The 19,491-nt window shown below is 41.3% G+C and overlaps 1 protein-coding gene across 4 annotated transcripts; it reads left to right on the top strand.

The window, feature by feature from the left end:
- The first annotated feature begins 440 nt into the window (after positions 1 to 440).
- On the top strand, positions 441 to 17,917 carry CRK (CRK proto-oncogene, adaptor protein). 4 transcript variants are annotated; one of them, XR_003535527.1, is made up of 4 exons: positions 441 to 763; positions 8,249 to 8,784; positions 11,636 to 11,801; positions 14,590 to 14,874. XR_003535527.1 is itself a non-coding variant. In XM_027691184.1 (3 exons), the coding sequence occupies exons 1-3, from the start codon at positions 520 to 522 to the stop codon at positions 14,725 to 14,727; spliced, it is 918 nt and encodes a 305-aa protein (XP_027546985.1). In that variant the 5' UTR covers positions 441 to 519; the 3' UTR covers positions 14,728 to 17,917. The 4 variants fall into 4 exon arrangements, 2 of the variants coding, with proteins under 2 accessions (XP_027546985.1, XP_027546986.1); XR_003535528.1 differs by having other exon boundaries at positions 11,636 to 11,743; positions 14,590 to 14,679; XM_027691184.1 differs by lacking the exon at positions 11,636 to 11,801 and having other exon boundaries at positions 14,590 to 17,917.
- Positions 17,918 to 19,491: the final 1,574 nt, after the last annotated feature.

Here is a 19,491-nt window from a genome sequence, read left to right as displayed (position 1 = left end):
GGCATCAGGGGGACCTTCTCTCTCTCTTCAACTCCCTGACAGGAGGGTGGAGACGGGACAGCAGGACAGAGTCTTAAACTGTGCCAGGGGAGGTTCAGGTTGGACATCAGGAAGAATTTCTTCACAGAAAGAGCGATTAGATATTGGAAAGGGCTGCCCAGGGTGGAGTCACCATCCCTAAATGTAAGGAAAGAGCGGACATGGCACTCAGTGCCACGCTCCAGTTGACAAGGTGGTGATCGGTCATAGGTTGGACTCGACGCTCTCAGAGGTCTTTTCCAACCTGAGTCTGTAACCCGGGGATTCCGCGGCTCCGAAAGGTCACGGCCCGTTCCCGCCTCCGCGCTCCCCGCCCGCCCTCACAGCCGAACCCCCCCCCCGCCTCCCGCGCGCGCGGGGAGATGACGTCACGCCCCCGCGCGCGGTCACGTCCGGTAGGTGAGGTCAGGGCCGGGGCCGCCATTTTGAAGCGGCTCCGCGGGCGGCGGCGGCCGCGGGCGGGGGAGGAGCGCGGCCCCCATGGCCGGGCAGTTCGACTCCGAGGACCGCGCCAGCTGGTACTGGGGGCGGCTGAGCCGCGCCGAGGCCGTGACGCTGCTGCAGGGGCAGCGCCACGGCACCTTCCTGGTGCGCGACTCCGGCACCATCCCCGGCGACTTCGTGCTGTCGGTGTCCGAGAGCTCCCGCGTCTCGCACTACATCGTCAACAGCCTGGGGCCGGCGGGAGCCCGGCGGGCCGGCGGCGAGGGCCCCGGGGCCCCGGGTGAGTGACCCCCAGGGCTGGCGGTGCCCCCCAGCCCCGGGCAGGGCAGCCGGGGCGGCTCCGCTCGGCGCCCGGGCGCTGTTGGAAGGCGTGGAGCGCTTTGTGGTGGAATTAAGCCGTGTTTCCGCAGCTGGGGCTGAGCCGCCCGCCCGCACCTGCCTTCCCAGCGCCGCATGAAACGCGTCCCGGAGCCGGGCGGCCGGGGAGATCCTGCGGCTCCAGCCTCCCGCCGCCTTTGTTTTACTAAAGCGGTTCACGACAGCCCCTGGGTTTGCGTGTCACCCCGGCCGGGAGATGGTTCTGTGGAAGTGTCATCCCAAAGTCTGCCTTCTGACAAGGCAGCGCTGCGCTGTCAGGCGGGCGTGAGGCTGAGTTCCGAGCGGGTGGTTTAAGGAGTGGAGACTCCTCGGGATGTAATGGCAATTGTTGCTTTAAATCAGATGCGAAATTCAGGGGGTTTTCCCCTTGAAGGGGGAAGTTTGATGTTATTTCTCATCAGCCGAGCATCTAATATGAAAACGTGTTTAAGTGTAACACTTAGAGAGCACAAGGTACTGATGGTGTCGGAGGAAAACTGTGTCATGAGAAGCAGCGTTTTGGCTGTTTAATGCAACTAAATGAACCCCCAGCAATGCAGAGTCCTTGGATGTGTGAGAACCTGCAATATCCCTCCTGTGGGAATTACTGAAGCTGGTAGTGGAACTGCTCCAGTTTGGATATTAATGCTTGCAAAATGATGTGGGTCTGTTGCTGGCATCTCCCAAAGGAGGCACTGGACAATTTTTGAAGTATAGAAAACCTGTGTAATAAGAGATTTGGTGAACTTATTTGGCAGAAAGTAAACATTATATGAATTTCTACAGGGACAGTCACTTTTGATGTAGGTCTATGGTTGGAATAAGAGGCTAAGATTGGAAAGATGTAACAATACTTGTTATAGGGAAGGTTTTTCAGTCTCTGCACAGAGTAGTTGACTAAGAAGGAGATAATCGAATTAAAAACCAAAACTACTGCCAGTAGATTTGCACTGTTACACAGTAATTTCCCTTGCTCAGGGGGACACTTCAGATTTGAGAATTTGGGAAAGTCTCATCGTGTTTACCCCAGGAACTGCAGCGTGCACTTAAGTCACAAAGCTCCTCAGGTAGAAGTGGCTGAATTCAGCTGGAAGTCAAGTGTAAGTCGTTGCTGCTGTGGGCAGTGAAATGGTTTGCCACAAAATGTGGTGGATTGTCTCACATCTGTGCAGACAGTTTTGTTGCTGTAGCTTTGCAGAGGTTTGGTGCAATAATTGCTGCCGTGGATGGCTGGTGTTGTGTAGAGCAGAGTAAGTTACCAGGATGGTTTGTTGTGGAATCAGCCCAATAGGACTTTAAAGACAGTGGTGGTGAAAAACACTGGATTGTGGCTGTCAGTTCTGGGCAGTTGATTTCTGGGGAGCAACTGATCTCTGGAAAAACAGTGTTTCCGTGTTATTGTGGTATCGCCTCAGTACAGCCATCCTTTTATTGGGTTACATCCTTAAGCTCATTTTGTGACATTCTATGAGCTGTCTTGTGTTATGGGAGCTAAAACATTGTGGAGTTTGGTCAAAATCACTAAATACCTTGTAATTCTCTTGCTTTAAATGTTTATCTGTTTAAAAAGAGTAGCTGTGTAAGCTGGTGGCACAGTAGGCTTAATATAACTTAAAAAGTATAATTATGTTTTGGTTGGTCTCCTTTTTATTTGTCCTCTGGCACTACAGACACTCCTACACTGCTTTTAGTAACTTTAACTAATAATCATGCCTCCATGCTGATAAACAAAACCCAAGAAGGTGCTGGTAGTGTGTATATTAAATTACAGTGTCATTAAGATGTTCTTTCAGAAAAAAGTAAGTGTGGAGTTGTTCTGCAATGGGAGGGAGATGAAAACTTTGGTAGAAGATTGAATAGGATTTCATGTTTGGGTAGGGAAACCAGTGCAGTAAAAAGAGGTGAATGTTTGCAAATTGTCCTGCTTGCTTATTGTGGTCAAGCTAAAACATTGGGAAAACCATTTCTACATGTTTTATTATGGTACAGTTTATTGGTTGACAGACATACAGGTCTCAGTGGGAAATCTGAATATGCCAGGTCGGGTCCTTGAGTTGATTTTTGTTGGTCTCAGTAAGTGTTTGTGAAGTTCCTGAGTGCTCTAATACTGCTCTTAGAGTTAGGGAAGCCTCAGTACAGAGTGAATAAGATGAGGAGCTTTGGCTTCCCTAATATTGAAAGTCATGATGTCACAAAAACATGATACTGTCTTCTGTTTCCAAAGTATAAAATAAACTTGTGAACTTTTTGTTAAATTCACCTTTTGCCTGATGCTGCAGTTTTTAACTTCTTGCAGGTGATTTTTCATCATAAGAAAAAAATTTAACAGAAAAATTAACCAGATCTTTTTACTTCTTCCTGAAATGCTGTAAGGCTGTTTAAAAAAATACGATAAGTCACTGAATTATGGGAAAGAAGAACACTCTGTTTCCCCTGGAGATGGAGATTAACAGCTGAATGAGAATTAGGGTATAATTTGTGATGAAATATCACAGTCACGGGCTGAAGAAATCCCAAACAATACAAAGTGCTCCATGCAGGGAAGCAGACAATAGAAGAAATACTAAAAACATCATGTGTTTGCAATTTAACTTGGGGCTTTGGGATAAAAATGTGTGATATGCACTAAAACAAAATGCCTAAAATACCCAAAGAAAGATATGCTTTCTATTAGAGAGTACAACATTATGGAGACAGAAACCTTATAGTGTAGTAAAATTTGTGTGACAAATATAGTGCAGAAACTGGTGTTTTCACTGTGAGTTTTAGGAATGTGATGCTTAACTTAGGCTTCTAAGTCACTTCCATTGTGACTCTACTTCCTGGAATCATAGAATCCTTACAGGATGATATCCACACATACAGGATAATATTCCACACTCTATATGGAATGGCTTTAGGTGTGGGTGAGCAGTGTGGTTTAACTCTGACACTTGGGGTTTTGGGGGTTGGTTTTGGGTTGGGGTTTGGTTTTGCTTTCCTTTTTTATATGGAAATCAAAATATATTTAAATGCAAAGTGGTGGAAGCTTGGGAAATGCTTGCATTAGGCATCTGCTCTTCTTCCATCCTGTGTCTGCAGAAATGAGTCTGTGATTCGTGTATGTCCCGGTGTGCTCAGAGCTCTGCCGGGAGCCACTCAATGGGCTTTTATGTTTTCATAGGGCGTTCATGGTGCTTGTTTGTTTTGCTCAGCATGAGTAGGAAGGTACTTCAGAACAAGGAAAAAAGGTGTCCCTGTGGGGGTGGGGGAACCACACAGGCTGGAATGTGGTGCCTTCAGAGCCCAGTTCCCATGTGCTCCAGGAGGAAGCTGCCTTACATCACTCTGATATCTTACTTGGGAATGAGAGCCTCGTGTCTCAGTACCTGTGTGATAAGAACAGCTTTTCTGGCCCAAAACACGTTTTGTAAGTTGGGAAAGGGGGACCACCTTTAAGGACAAACACGAAAACCTGTGTTTCTGTGAGGTGTTCCCTGCACTGAAAGGGAAAGCTTTCCAAAGCTTGGGAATAAAGAGAAAACTCCCTAGTGACACTAACAGTTAATTGGAGCGAAGAGAGAAATGTAAAACCCCTGAGATGTGTGAGAAAGTGAGAAGTTGCTCTGTGGTTACACCACCTGCCCACACTCTCAAGCAGTAGAATATTGAGTGTTTTATACTCCTCATTCCCCAGTGTCTGTACAATATTTAAAAACATATATAATCAGTCTTTTCCAGATTGACATGAAGCCAGCACAGTTCCAAAGCGTATCAGGAGAGAATGTGCATCATAAACAGAGAACAGGCAGGGTCCGGGTTTGAAGCTTTCTTTAATTCTGGAACGCTTTGGATTTTAACTTTTTCCTGGCCTTTCTGAGAGCAGGAGTTTCATTACCTGTTCTGACACTCTGGGGTGGCCGGAGTCAGGTTAAGTCCTAGTGGAGATGGAGCAGGATGGAGTAAGAAAGAAAGATGATACTCAGCCCTTTGTGCTTCTCATTCAAAGGAGAAACCTTACCCAGCCGAGCAGTGCTGGTGCTGGAGGTGCACACTGAGCAGCTCTTCTTCCTTCAGCTCTGCAGGGCTGTGGAGGAGGGAAGATGATTTTTAGTCCTCCTTTTGTCCAACTTTCGTAGGAAGTGACTAAAGTTCCTCCAGGAGCTGGACTTACCTTTCCACGCCTTGTGCTCTTCCTGAGAGCCCTCAGAAGATGGGGACAATGTGCTGCTCAGATTTGTGCCTTCAGGAAGACTGTCTCCCAGGATCATGAAGGAAAACTGCTCTGATTCTCAAAAAAACACTTGCCTTGTTGCTGTAACTTTCTTGTGTTAGATCTTGCCTTAATTATTCCATGGGCCTACAGGTATGAGCAGTGTTGCAGTTCAGCCAAGAAGCTGAAGAATTTCTCTGAGCCTGAAATCTGTTAATCTTTGAATTTCATTATACCAGGAAATGACAAAACTTGGAAGCCTTAGTGAGTAGAATTGTTTCTGCTACACGTGAGCATCATTTACCTCGTTACCTTATAGCTGAACAAGATTATCCACAAAAGAACTGATGGGAAGTTTACCACTTCCTTGGCAAGGTGGATTTGTATTTTATTTCCACCCTGCATTTTACCAACTGTGACCTGGAACTATTTTGTCCTTTTTATGCCTCTGGTAGCTGAATTTTAGAGATCTTCTGTTTAAGTTCTCCAGACAATTACGAGATTGCTGCCTTTGTGTTCTTTGTTAATTAATTTGGATTAAGCCTGTAGCTTTCTTGTTGCAAAGAGATCTTTCCAGCCTTTTGTAGCTGTCTTACATTTTTTAATACAAAAGCATCAGAAGTGCACGTGGTATTCTGGCAGTGCTCTTTGTGAAGATAGCGTCTCTCCTTTCTGATGCTTGTCTCTTTGTCCCTTCAAGGAGTGCATTTGTCTTTCTGATCCTTGAATTTGGAGTGTCTGTTCTCTGGCTGTTCTTCAGTTGTGCCAAATGCCTTTTAGAGTATGATTTTCCAGGATACAGTACACTGATTTCAGTCGCTCCTTCCCTGTACATAATGTTCCAGTGGACTTTCCTTCTTAAAGTCCAACTTGTATTCAGGTACATTTGGCAGCTACTTCAGGCTGTTGTGCATTAATTCAAGAGGGTGAACCTGTTCCAAAGGGAAAAAAAGACACTCCAAAATACCTTGTTCATCCCGGTGATGATTGTTGGTGCTGACAAGGCTGATGAATGTTACTGATGAGCTGCTCGTTCCCTATGACTTGTAAGATTTTTCTTGGAATACTTTTGTTGCTGGAGACAGAGCTCAGCCTCCTGACTGAGTCAGCTTGTAGCAGCTTTTACAAAAGTAAATTAGAGTTACAGGATCTGTATTGTTGTCATGTGAAATAAGTTCCATGTCAGTGAACTTCCCTGAGATTCAGTCTTCTCCCTATGACTTCAAAGTGCTTTGCTGCCCTGGTCTTAAAGTTTCTATGACTTTTTCTTTTAACCTTAGTGCCCCTGCAAGCCTTGATCCCTAAAGGTTCACAACTAAAGTAGTAGGAGATATATGCTCATGTTTCTGTCACCAGGCAGGTCTGAAACTTGATGTCTTTACCACTAGTTACAAGCTGGTTTCCCGCTTCCAAAGCTAGAGGAAGTGCAGCATTCCCAGATCACATCATACCCTGAGAGAGTGAACTTCAGCTGTTTGGAAGTGGTGTAGGGATGCTGCCCGTCCAGCCAGAAGTCATCTCCTGTGAGACCACTGAGCTAAGAAGTGCCACTGGGATGAAATTCCAGAGTTCTGGCAAAGTCTAGAGCTGCAAGTTACATCTCAGCAACAAAAGTTGAGAGAGTTTTGCTACTTCTCAGCATTACAATTGGGGAGAATAAGATGGAATCTTATTTCTCTTCCCATGCTGGGTTCGTATTTCATACTGATAATTACATTAACTTCCTTATCTCTCGGTGATGCCAGTTTGTGTTTCGTTTTTTACAATTTTTTTGAGGATACTGCTTTTGGTTTTTGGCTCCCTGTGTTTGTATTCATTTCTTTTGAAAGTCTTTCAGGGCTGTTAATGCATGCAAATGTGCATTTTCCAATGGCTTAGTTCTACTGCTTTGAGTTTCCTGTAACCAGCTTCACTAATGTTTATGTTCCTTCAGGATACTTCAAAACTTATTTATCGGGTGTTTGTCTATGTTGATCTTATTGAATCTGCCCTTTTCTCTGTTAGAACCCCTTTTTGCTCTCTTGAAAGAGCTTGTTGTAATGTCAGCTTTCCATGCTGACAGTGCTACTTTGAAGGGGGGTTTGGATCAGTGACAGTTTGAAGGATTCTGTTTGCTTTGTACTCCAGAGCTAAGTCTCGGAACTGTTAGATATTCCCTGCAGAGAAAACAGACTTGCAAAGTAAGCATCTCTTTCTTGCTAAAAGAGTTACTCATTAAAGCATAAATCTTTTCATCTCCTCTACCCTCCCCCAGCCTTCCACGATTCTTCCCATAACTGATTACACAGGGTATGGTGGAAATAGAACATCATGTGTGTGTTTTTCCCCAGCTGAAGAACATAAAATGGAAAAAAAAAGTACAGCACACTGATTGAAAATGGAAATGGATACTCTGCACTTTTGGTGCTTGTGATGGCTTGAATATGAACATCGTCTGTATTTCGGTGTATTTGAGGTTTGGATTTATAGCTTAGGTTCTGTCTGACAAACATGGCAAAGAAACGACAAGACTTGAGATTAAAAGGCTGAGTCATACCTATTACGAAAATATATGTTGTTGCTTTGCATTGCATAAAATGTAGATAATTTTCTTTAATGGTACCTTTTATCAAAACGAAAAATAACTTCATTTGCTCATTCACATCACTTTTTTGCTGCTGTCCTAAGCAGTTTTCCATAGTGTCCATGCCTTTAACCCAAGGTATATTACAGCAGGTAAACAACCATTATGGCACTGTTGTCCTTTGGACATAAATCTGAACAGCAAAAGAGAGTTTAAAAAAAATAATTTCCTTGAAATTGTACCAAAATTTCATTTACTTCCTATATTTAGAGTATAAAACAGGAAAAAGGGTATTATGTGTTACTGAAAATGGTACAGGCTTCTGAGAAAGATGCACTGAACGTTTTCATCTCTTGGGTCCATATAGCATTGAAAGAAACAAAGATATTTTTATCCTAATTCAGGAAGTTTGGCAGTGCGAAACAATTACTCTTTTCCTTCTTTGACAAAATCTTTTAGAAAAAAGTCTATCCTCGTGATCATGATAGTGCTGTCTTAGATTAAAAATACTCTAAAAGCTGAATTTGATGAATGCTGATGTAAAGATACCAAATTCACTGTAGAAATACTTCTCTGTAAATGTCTTCTCAGATGTTTTATTTACAGTTTTAACTGTTGTATGCTCTCTTTGACATGTTGCCTTCTTTTTTCAGGGTCGAATCCCACCAGATTTCGAATAGGTGACCAAGAGTTTGATTCTTTGCCATCTTTACTGGAATTCTACAAAATACACTATTTGGACACTACGACCTTGATAGAACCAGTCTCCCGGTCCAGGCAGAATAGTGGTGTTATCCTCAGGCAGGAGGAGGCTGAGTATGTGCGAGCTCTCTTTGACTTTAATGGAAATGATGAGGAAGATCTTCCATTTAAGAAAGGAGACATACTGAAAATCTGGGATAAGCCTGAAGAGCAGTGGTGGAATGCAGAAGACAGCGAAGGGAAGAGGGGAATGATACCCGTTCCTTACGTCGAGAAGTATAGACCTTCCTCTGCTTCAGTCCCTACTCTGATTGGAGGTAACCAGGATAGTTCCCACCCACAACCACTGGGTGGGCCGGAGCCAGGGCCCTATGCCCAGCCCAGCATCAACACTCCGCTCCCTAACCTTCAGAATGGCCCTATTTATGCCCGGGTTATCCAGAAGCGAGTCCCTAATGCCTACGACAAGACAGCCTTGGCTTTGGAGGTACATAATGGGCAAAATTTAGAAGGAAGAGATCTGTTCAAGGGATTTCCCTTTCAATCACATTGATAGTTTTGTAGGAATAAGAAAGGGAAAAGCATTGTAATACTGGTTTTACGTCATGATTATTAAGTTATGGATAAAGGCTTTTTTTTTTTAAATGAGTGACTTAAGTCACTTGTAGATTAGATTATTGTTGATTATTACAGCATGTTTAGGTTACTGAACCAGTATTGTGTCTTTGTCAGCCATCACTAACACAAGTGTTTCCCCATCCATGTTTTCACTTCCCAAGTGTTTATTTTAGGGGGGAGGGAGAGGGAGCAGTTCATGAGTTGTGTGTCTGAACCTGTGTTTGCTGTCGTGTGCCTCACCAACGTGTACAAGGTGTGCTGGGTTGTTTGTTGGCTTATGTTGTGTTGGGTTCCCCCCCCCCCAGTCTGTCAGCAGTTTTAAAGCAATCAGTGAAAACATTGATAGTCATTTTGAAGTTACCCAGGCTTAGATGATGATGATGATGATCACACATAGGGTTTTATTGTAATATCTTCACCTTAAGCAGATTGCTTTGGGTTTAGATTGTGAAGCAAGAGTGTTCTACAATTTACATTACAATTTATTAGAGGGGTCTTGCATAAAGCAGTGATTGATGGAGCAGGATTTGTAATAAAGCAAGGAGTTTCCCTCAGGTTGATTCACTTCCTGACATGATCAAGTCCTTGTACAGGCCCTTTTTGATTTTTCTTTTTCCTCTTAAAAGACGACTAGAGTGCTCTATCTCTCCACATCAGATAGTTCTCCCTCAAGTTAAGTTTGAGGAAATTGATAGTAAGGTATTCCCAGTGGCAGACCTTTGCCTTAGGATATGTAAATTGTATCCTTTAATCTAGGCTTTCTTTGAGCCAGAGGCTCTGGAATTTCCTGATACCTAATTGACTTCCTGTTTATATAACATTTTAAGTACTTGGGAAAAAACAGTTTCTGTGCTGAGTCAGAGCATCTCCTCTTCACTCTCACATACTTTGTGTAATTGTGCATAGCACAAAAGGCACTTCAGGACTCCAGTGATTTGGCAGCTGTAGGTGTGTGTCTGTAGTACAGAACTGGCAAATGCAGCACATTCTACAGATGGATAATTGATGTACAGCCTGGCAGATGTGAAATTTTTTCCCATTGTAGGTAAAAATTTATCTGGGGGAGCAATGTAAATGCACTCTGAGTTACTATACATTCTGTTAGATATGTGACTAACATGCCAACTCATCAGATTTTAGGGAAACGTGAAGATTTTTATCCTTCCTACTTTACTACAGCCTAAAATACTGTCTCTTTCCCTGTTTTTTTCACTCTTTCCACCCAGCCACCTCCTGGAACTTGGGAATATTCTTGAATGGCATTGCAGACTATGTAATTACCAGATGTTACATATTTTTTGAGCCTCTGGATATTATGTTGTGGCATATTTATCAAAACCTTTTGCGTTTCTTTCTGGATTTTGCTATTAATTTTATAATATTATTTTGCTATTATTTATCAGTGTGCCACTAATGTTCTCTCAAGCCTTAACTTCCCACTTTAAAGCAGAACCCCACAACACTGCCCTGTGCAGAGTTTGGGAGCATGGAGTAAAATAGGGAGAGTGAGAAAATGCTGGTAAATCCAGGCCATCATAAGCAACTTAGAGTGAAAGGAAATCCTTTACAGGCTGAAGAACAGCTTGTGAGTGCTGTGGCTGATCTTGTGTTAGCTCAATCCTCTTCACCAAAACTCACATGATCTATCAAGTTGCTGTGCTTTAGGAAGAGTAGTTGGGGAGAATATCTCTCTCCTCTGAGCTACCCTACACCATTAGTGTCTTTTACTAACTGATGGTAACAGGCTCCACAGCTGAAGTGTTAGGGAGGGGGGAACTGGGAAGTGTCAGCTCAGCTCATCTTTGTGACAATATAAGATTTCTGGTGCACAACATTGGCCTTTGTGGGCCTTACAAACTTACTGAAATATTTATCAGTTGAATGTAGAACTTCTTGATTAGGGTGATGCACTCCTGTCTTGCTACACCTCTGCATTTAAGAAGTGCAGTAGTAGTGGTGATTCTTTAATCTGTATAAACTGGGAAAATTTAGTTTTAGAACATGAGCCATTGATCACTGCTTCTAGTATCCTTCAGAGCTTCTTTGCAGCTTTTATCACTTCCAATCACAATGTTACTGAGTTGCTTTCAATGTCTGTACAGGAAAAAAAATAGCAATATGCACTTCATTTTCTCCCAAGTTTTTCTTCATTCTGTCTATCAAAGTACTGTTTCTTGTTGTCTCCTTTTTTCACATTCCCTTTCACTTCATGGTGTTCCTTCTCTGTTTATTTAAAGATCTCTTTCTTAGATAACTTAGTAGAAAGCATTATGTAAATCTTATCAGTCCATTTTTGCCCAGACCTCTTTATAAATACAGAAAGTGGGATTCTTTCCAAATGAAAACTCTTATCCTCAAATCTGGCAATATTCATGGGTGGGGGTGGATCCCACTGTTTCTCTTAGAAAAATAGATTCTTAACATCAAACAGTTTTTGCCCAAACTGCAAACAGAATATCTGTACTGGTCTGTTATTTTAAGACTGACATGCTTTTGAAGAGCTCAAGGAAGGAGGATCAGAACAGGCGATGTTCTAATAAAGTCTGTGCTGTGTTGTGGAAAAAAGATTCAGCAGGAGAAGTTAACATTTATTTTGCATGTAACTGGACCTATTCAAGGAGTTGTCAGTCTATTTTAAGAGAAAATAGAGGAGAAAAAGGGAAGATCTGTTTGGTGAATGACTCTGAGATCGATCGATTTATTTTTTTTCTTTGTAACAGTAGCAGAACTCTGCCACCTTGACCTCACCAAAGAGGAGTACTTGGAATAAAACCTCAGCATACAGAAGTCTTCACTTGAACCTTCAGTTTTGCTTTGAAGCATATGGGGTATATTTAGTTTTAAAACTTCTGATGAAGACTGAGACAAACCTGACTTTCTAGCAGGGTACAGTGTTGTTCCTGAGGTGCTGTGCTTGGTGGGATGATGCACTATGGACTGATGATACCATAAGTCAATGTTAAAAGTGAGGGGAATTCAAAGAGAACATCCACTTCTAATCTAAATGTTTTAAAATTTCAGCACTTGTAATAACAGGTAATTTTTGAAAAGTTCTCTGTATTGTCTTCAGGACAGTGTTTGAACTATGGCTTAATAGGCAGAGTTTCAAAGCAGATCTAGAAAGATCTGTAAGTTATTGAGCTAATGGAGTCATTTTATTAAGCCAGCATTTGTGAAATGACCCATGCTCACTTAAGTCAGTCCTGCTTTGATAGGTGTAAAGAGATATATGAAAGAATGAAGTGGGAAGATACATATATAGATGAAATGTGAATGAAAATTTGTATCAGAGTGATTGCTAAATGACATTACTGCAATGGTAAAAAAGGAATATTTTATCTCAGAGGTCTTTCCTCTCTTCACGATCACTGAAATGCAGATTTCATGTGTAGCTTCTTATAGTAAGGAGAATTCATAAATGGGTGCCCCTTGGCTGCAATGACCCTGAAACACCCCTGAAAACCAAAAAACAGCTACAGGATGCTTCTGGGAGTGAGGGAGTGTCACAAGCATCCTGTAGCCATTGCAGTGTTGAACTCACCTTTTGCAGGTGAGTTGATTGTAAGATGTCCAAGATAAACTCTGTATGAACATAAATTAGGGTGTGATAGTCAATAAGAGCAGTTTGAGAAAAATACCTTGCAGACAGCAAACTTAAGTGCAGCTTGTGTTTCTTCCTTCCTGGTGGGTTGGAGGTTAAATACTGTTGTGTTGGAGGCTGATACATAGGTTATATCCAGGTCTGAAGAGTTTAAAATTATCTACAACATTGTTCTTGTAATGGTTGTGATTAGGAAATAAGATTTTCCGGTTCTAGTATTGTCACTTTTAATCTCCTCCTTGTTAAATTAGAGCTGATGTATTGTTTTGGTCAGCAGAGTATTTTTATTGGTACAACCCCCCAGTGGTTATTAGCAGTAGTAGAATTATACAAACTGCATGATTAAATTCCTAAAGAGCTGAAACTTGCATTCAGTAGTCGAGGAAGGCTTCCTTTTTGCCTGTAGCAAATGCATAAGAGGATTTTCTTCAAAATATGATTCATTAAAGTGTCTATACTAATGATTACAAAAGGAAAAAATAAAACTACAGCGAGAGTCCCAGTGGGCCTCTCATTACCAGATAAGTAATCATGAGAGGTATGGGGAGCTTAATTAAATGTCCATGAAGTGGTTTGAATTTATGAACTGTTAAAAGCTGTTCTGGCAAAAGATCTCAAGTGATTAAAACCTGTAAAGTTAATGGAGATTGGTAACATCTTAAATTGTTTTCCTTGTTCTTCATTTGCTGCCTGGAAAGTGAGAATAATGAGATTCAGGTTGGATGGATTTGGAACACAGTGATGAGCATCTGTGTAAACCAGTAACTGTATATTCAGTGAATTTTTGGATTAAGTGCAGTGAGGCCTTTAGCCTTGCCTTCAGAGTTTATTTACAGTATAAATGAAAGAAAATAAGCGTATATCTGTCCCCAAAAAGCATCCTCCCTCTAAAGAATTCTAAAAACCATTGTTTTTTACTTGTAAATAAGATTATTGATAAAATTCTACAGAGGGGTAGAAATGGGTAGACAGCTTTTCAGGGTTGCATTTATTAACTCACCAGCGCCTTTACAATGTAAATTGTGCTTTCTTAGCTTGTATAAGTGCTGTTTAAAGTACCCTTCAAGATGCAACAGAGTTGGGGACTGATCAGACTTAGACCTGACTGCACTACCTTGGGAAAGTGACTGCTGTGCAGTTTGACCCTTTGTCAGAGGGAGACAGAATTAGTGCCGAGAATATCAGGGTGGAGATGAGAATAGGAGATATATTGCTGGGCTTTTATGTAGTGTACTGTGTTAAAATCAGATGCTTTGAAACAATGTGTTCTAGTTTCATTGGTCCATAACAACCATTCTTTTATTTTTCTAGCTAAAAAAAGTCAGGTCTAAGAGGGAGAGGGCATCAGTTCTCTTTAATATTTCTGTGAGTGGTGGACTTGGCAGTGCTGAGTGAATGGCTGGACTCTGATCCTCAAGATCTTTTCCAGCCTAAACCATTCTGTGGTTCAGTGAGATTTATTTCTGAGAGAAATCTGTGGTGGGCAAGACTGAAATGTCATCTGGCCTTGCCTCTGGTAGTGGCTGTTTGAGGACACTCAGAGTAAGAACAGAGCAGCCTTAAGGCACTACTGCTTATACACCTGCACATTCTCTCAGTGTTTTATAGTCTGTGGAGAGAGATCCCCCACTTATCCAGAGCCTTTTTAATAATACCTGAGAAGTGGAATTTCAAAACCGAGGAGCTGTTTAGCTTCCAGGTTAGTGTTCACTTGGTCCAACCTGCCTTGGTGATGTTCTCGGTGGAGAAGCAGCAGTGTGCAAGCCTCTGTCGGTCCAGCGAGGCACATTTATTGGGATGGCACCTGATGGCAGGTCCCACGAGTGCTCTGAGAGATTGGTATTGGATTGCTGGCTCTTCAGGTAGTTCTCACCTGCTCTAGGCATGCCTTTTTCTCTCTATACTTTCTTCAGGAGTGAGTGACATGGGGGACAGGCTGGTGTCTCAGGAACGGTCAGGACTGCTTTGTATGGCGGTGTGTCTGGTTCACTTGGGGGACACACTGGCGGGGAGGGCTGGTGGCTCATCCCAGTGTTTATGGATGGTAACACGTATTTATTTCTTGCCCCACAGGTCGGTGAGCTGGTAAAGGTCACAAAGATTAACATGAGTGGTCAGTGGGAAGGAGAATGTAATGGCAGACGGGGTCACTTTCCATTCACACACGTCCGTCTGCTGGATCAACAGAATCCCGACGAGGACTTCAGCTGAGTGTGGCTCAACAGTTGCTCTTACAGATGGGAACAATCTCAACTTGTTTTTATTGCAGATGCCATCAAGACTCTGTTCCGACCGATTGAAAGCGGAATTGCTTGGATAAGCATTCTGATAACCTGCAAACCCCTGGGACTGAACACCACCATTCCTTAATCAAGGGTCATGTAATTCAGGGTACGACAGTAGATAACTCGTGTGTCAAGTGGCAGAACTAGTCCACGATTCTAGGTTGTAATGCCTGCTTATGTCCATGTGCACGGCAGACTGGACCTTGCCAGCAGCAGCAGCCGGGGAGAGCAGGACTGTAGATGTTCAGATGACATTTATAGCTCTCTCCGGTCCCATTGCTTATGTTGCTTCTTCCTCAGGCAATGAACATCAACCGTAGACAATTCAATACACAGATAGAAATTTCACCAATTTATCCTGGAGCTTTCTCCATGTTTTTTTTCCATCCTGAATTCTCTGTCCTAGAAAGGCTATACAGTACTCTGCATGGTCAGTTAACTATGCACAGTACAGATTTATGTAGCGCTGTTGGGGACAACCCTTGTGATTTACACGTTCTTACCATTTTAATGGTAAATGACAGATCAGATCAACCTCAGAATTCTAGAAGTTTGTGGACACTAGATTGATTTCTTCAGTACTGTTGATGCTTCAAACATAGCAGCTGATATTAAATTAAGATTTTTATTAACACACAAATATCTCTTTATCCACAAATACAAGGCTTATAGAAGTGTAAACGTCCATATCAGTGCTGAAAAATACGTGCGTAGCACTTTAATACATAGCTTTAAAGCAGTGTTTGATTCACTAAATATACTAAAATATTGACACTGCTTTCCAGTAAAATTAAATTATGTAGGGCTAGTTTAATGTTTCTAGAATTCTTGGATACTCCTGTTGTACAATACTGTTACAGTACAAATCGGTGTCAAACATGGTGAACTGACAAACCAAATATTACTTTTATTATAAAGTTACTCTGGGGACTCTTCTGGTTTGATTCCCATCTGTAAAATATTTGATAGTGAATTCATGAGGATTTTATTTTTAATAAACTAATGGAAAATAATTGTGTGCTTCTGGACTGATTCTCAAAAGGCATAATAGAGTAAATACGGCTTCCTAGCTCATAATGAAAGTCAGTGCATTGAATAGGCAGTATTATGCACTGCTTGGTGGTTGTTTTTGTAGTCTGTTCTTCTAATTATCTGGTTTTCTCTAATATAAATCAGAATGGATTCAGTAAGTTTTGTAAACTGAAATTAAACACTGAAGTAACTATCCCTTGCCTGTACCCTGGGTTGTTTTCCAAGCACAGCACTCTAGTGACCAAACTAAATTTTGTAACTTTATGACTACAGTGTAATCCATACAGAACGGTTTTTCTGAATAGTATCAAATGGAAAATGTTGGTTTTCCTTGCTACAAACCATGTGACTCGAGTGGCTCATTGGTCGCACATGCTGCAAAGGCCTTTGCTGCACTGCACCGACCTGTACAACAATACTGGTAACACTTTACCTCAGAACTCTGTAACATGCTGGAAGTTATAATATTTCTGTTATATTTAAGTACTAGTCGTTTTACTTCAGAACTAATCCATCAGCAAATCTGACTAATGTTCAGGTTATGGGCACTCATCAGTTCTGTGCACTAACGCCGATGTACGTTAATCACACCTGTCCATCACCAGTCTCGTGAGCGCTGCTGAGGATTGTCAGAAAACTGACAGCTGGGACAGTGGTGTGGGAGTGGAAACAAAGGAATCGCAGTCCTGTCCTAGCTTGGATTGCTATTCTGGTTAGGGTGATGTGCCAGTGATTGTGGGATCTCTTCTAGCTCAGTACAAAATTCACTTTGAGGGGAAAAAAAATTGACAAACTAACTCTAGGCTCTGTAACTCATCAGTTTCTTAAAGGCTCATTTGTATTTTTGCTCTGACCTTGATATTTACTGTAGCAGGGTTTTTTTGTTCAATAGCTGCACTCTAAATAACAGGCTTAATACTGAGTTTTTCAATTGCCCATATTTGCTTATATTTTTCTTCATATATTGCAAAAGAAATATAACAAACGGTGTGTTCTTAGAATAACACTGTTTTGAAGTATTTTTCCCAACTGCAGTTAATGAAAGCCCATATATTTGTACCTTTTCAGTCAGGAGTTAAATTTTAAGATACCGAAAGAACATTTTTCTGGTAGTTTTGTTATGCAAATATTGCCTTTTAATAGGAAAGACGTGAATCGAATTAACTAGTAAATACCCTGCAAACTTTGTAGATGTGGTTTTATTAAGACTGTATAAATTACGAATATTTGTACACTTTGAAACAGCAAAATAAAGAAACTAGAGGAGTCTTAATAGCTGCTGTTGCACTAGAACCCCAAGTTCTTGTCAAGCAGTTTTTCATAGTCAACTGACACATTAATGCAACTGTTTTCCACTATTCAGTTCTAAGCCAAAATGTGGTTTTGTTTCATAGGTGGTAGAAATGTTTGCATTTGGACAAAGTAGACATTTCAACTTGTCAAGCTCTTAAAGGAAAATAGGTAGAACATATGTTCCTGAACATGTAGATTAAATCCTTTTGTGGCCTTTGCTTATCCTCTTCTATTTGTTCCCTCCCTTCTCCCCGATGCGTGCAAAAAAATCATTGCTAAGAATGTTGGTCACAATCTTTTGTCTCTACTTGGCTGTGTTTTTTGGTCTCTTGTGCATAGGCAGGTGTTAGAACTAGAATAATCATTTCTAGAAATACACCGTGAAAGCAGAATGCTCAATTACACTGTGTTCTTCTGGTGCATTTACACATTATATCACACTAAAAAGTACAACTGGCTGCTATGGTTTTTTTAATATATATTTCATTTTGGTAAACCCCAGCCTTTTTACTAATATTGGACCTGGTTAAATCTTGTTAATCTGTTTGAATTGTATTTGTTAATAATGAAAATATTTCTAATCATTTTAAGAGTAAAACACTTCATTTTTGTTAATGGTTTTGGGGAAGGATTCTAACCAAACCAGTTTGAAGAAAAATATGAAACATGTGCCATTGTATTATAACACTATCCACTTTCTTGACAGTTAAAGTCCTTTTTTATTTTTTTGTAGCATGTAATGTATATGTTCATAGTACGTGAAGTAAATAAAAGTATAGCCAAAACTTTGACTCAGTGTCATTCTCAATCAGCTGTTGTTGTAATATTTGAATTCAGTGATCTAAAAAGAGAGCTGTGGGTGTGGCCATTTTTAATTTGCCATATTTGTATGAAGACAATTATAACTCCTGCAGAAGTAAGACAAACCAAGGTAACTAAAATAACTTATCAACCAATAAAATATGGCTTTTTTGAAATGAGGTGGCTTTCTGTAATCAAATGAGTCAAGGGGTTGGGAAAAAGTGTATTCTCATTGCAAAAGAGGACTTGTGAGGAATGTTAATATGAGATTTTGTAGCTATTGGTCTCACTTCTACCTGCACAGGTGTATCAGGAAATAGTTTGGGGATTCTTTGGATGGGGTGTGTATGTTTGGGAAGGTAAAAAGCTGTTTATTCATTCCTAGAAATGTCAGTAAAAACATCAAGTTATACAAATTGATACCAGCAAGAATCTCCTACAGGAGTCTGCTGATGGTTCAGCGGAGCTGCTTTGTCCCTGTGGTAGTGGGAGAGCACTATTCCAGTGAAAGGCAAAGGTGTGCAGGTGCTGTCAGGGGATGAAGCACAGAAAATGAGGATCAGAATGCCCGTGTCCCGTGGGGAAGAATGTTTGTAACATGAATCTGCATTAGACCTACTTTTGCCATTGTATTCCTTAAAAACTGCAAGGGGATGGTGGTCTTTCGGCCCCCAAGGATAAGAATCCTGATGGCAAGATTCCTGTTGTGTCTCCACACAGTAAAGATTCTTCCATCACCTTCAGATGGAAAAAAGCTTACGTTTTCTTGGGTAAAACCCCCCAGCTTTGCTCCAGTGTTCACACAGCTTGGCTGCAGCAGATCTGCAATCCAAAAGTGCTATTTAATGAGATTAGAAACGTATTGCTTTTCGTTTTCCTTTCCCTCTCCTTCCAGCCATGGTTTTTGGCTGCGGTAGTGGCTGAATCAATTCATGTGAAAGTTGAGGGTGCAAGGGACAAGCAAGGATTGCATCAGCAAATAGTGCTGTGAGTGTTTCCCTGAATTAGACTATTTATTCCTTATGCTTTGCCAAATCCCTGACCAATTTCCAAATATTTGCATGCCATCTGTAATGAGTGCATTCACAAGTATTTAAAGCATTTGGACAATATGCTATTATTCAGCAAGTGTATCAAGCATGCACCTCACTTTAGACAAATAAATATGCTTGATATGTCCAGGTTTATTTATATTGTTGACCTCTCCAACTTTGGTATTTGCTGAACATGAGGATCACAGAAAAGTTCCTAGATTGGTGCAAATCTAATTTGTTGTGCACAACTTGCCTACAAAACTAAGCCCCAGTTGCTGAAAAATAGGACTTTTGTGGTAAAGATCTATGAAGTGCAGAGATGACTTGCAAGTCTCACATAATTTAGTATATTTACACAAAGGGATGGTGACTGTGCACTGTTGGGACCTTTTGGGTCAGCATTTTTCTGATAGTATATCAATAAATTGAAATTCATGTGGGTTTTTTCTGGACTTGACACCTAATTTTCATCTCGGTGAAGACATGCTGATGTCTTTGCCTTAGTATACTATATGTGACACAGAGGGGTA

The sequence above is a fragment of the Neopelma chrysocephalum genome, unplaced genomic scaffold (assembly GCF_003984885.1).
Source record: "Neopelma chrysocephalum unplaced genomic scaffold, ASM398488v2 Primary Assembly neopelma1_82, whole genome shotgun sequence".
NCBI classification, from domain to species: domain Eukaryota; kingdom Metazoa; phylum Chordata; class Aves; order Passeriformes; family Pipridae; genus Neopelma; species Neopelma chrysocephalum.
This window is presented reverse-complemented; position numbering and strand designations above follow the sequence as displayed.

What these genes read in the sequence shown, in the direction of transcription:
- CRK (XM_027691184.1), top strand. Translation starts at nt 520, where the DNA reads ATGGCCGGGCAGTTCGACTCCGAGGACCGCGCCAGCTGGTACTGGGGG. An exon ending in CGAGGGCCCCGGGGCCCCGG is followed by an intron (nt 764 to 8,248) that starts GTGAGTGACCCC and finishes TTCTTTTTTCAG; the next exon opens with GGTCGAATCCCACCAGATTT. An exon ending in AGACAGCCTTGGCTTTGGAG is followed by an intron (nt 8,785 to 14,589) that starts GTACATAATGGG and finishes CTTGCCCCACAG; the next exon opens with GTCGGTGAGCTGGTAAAGGT.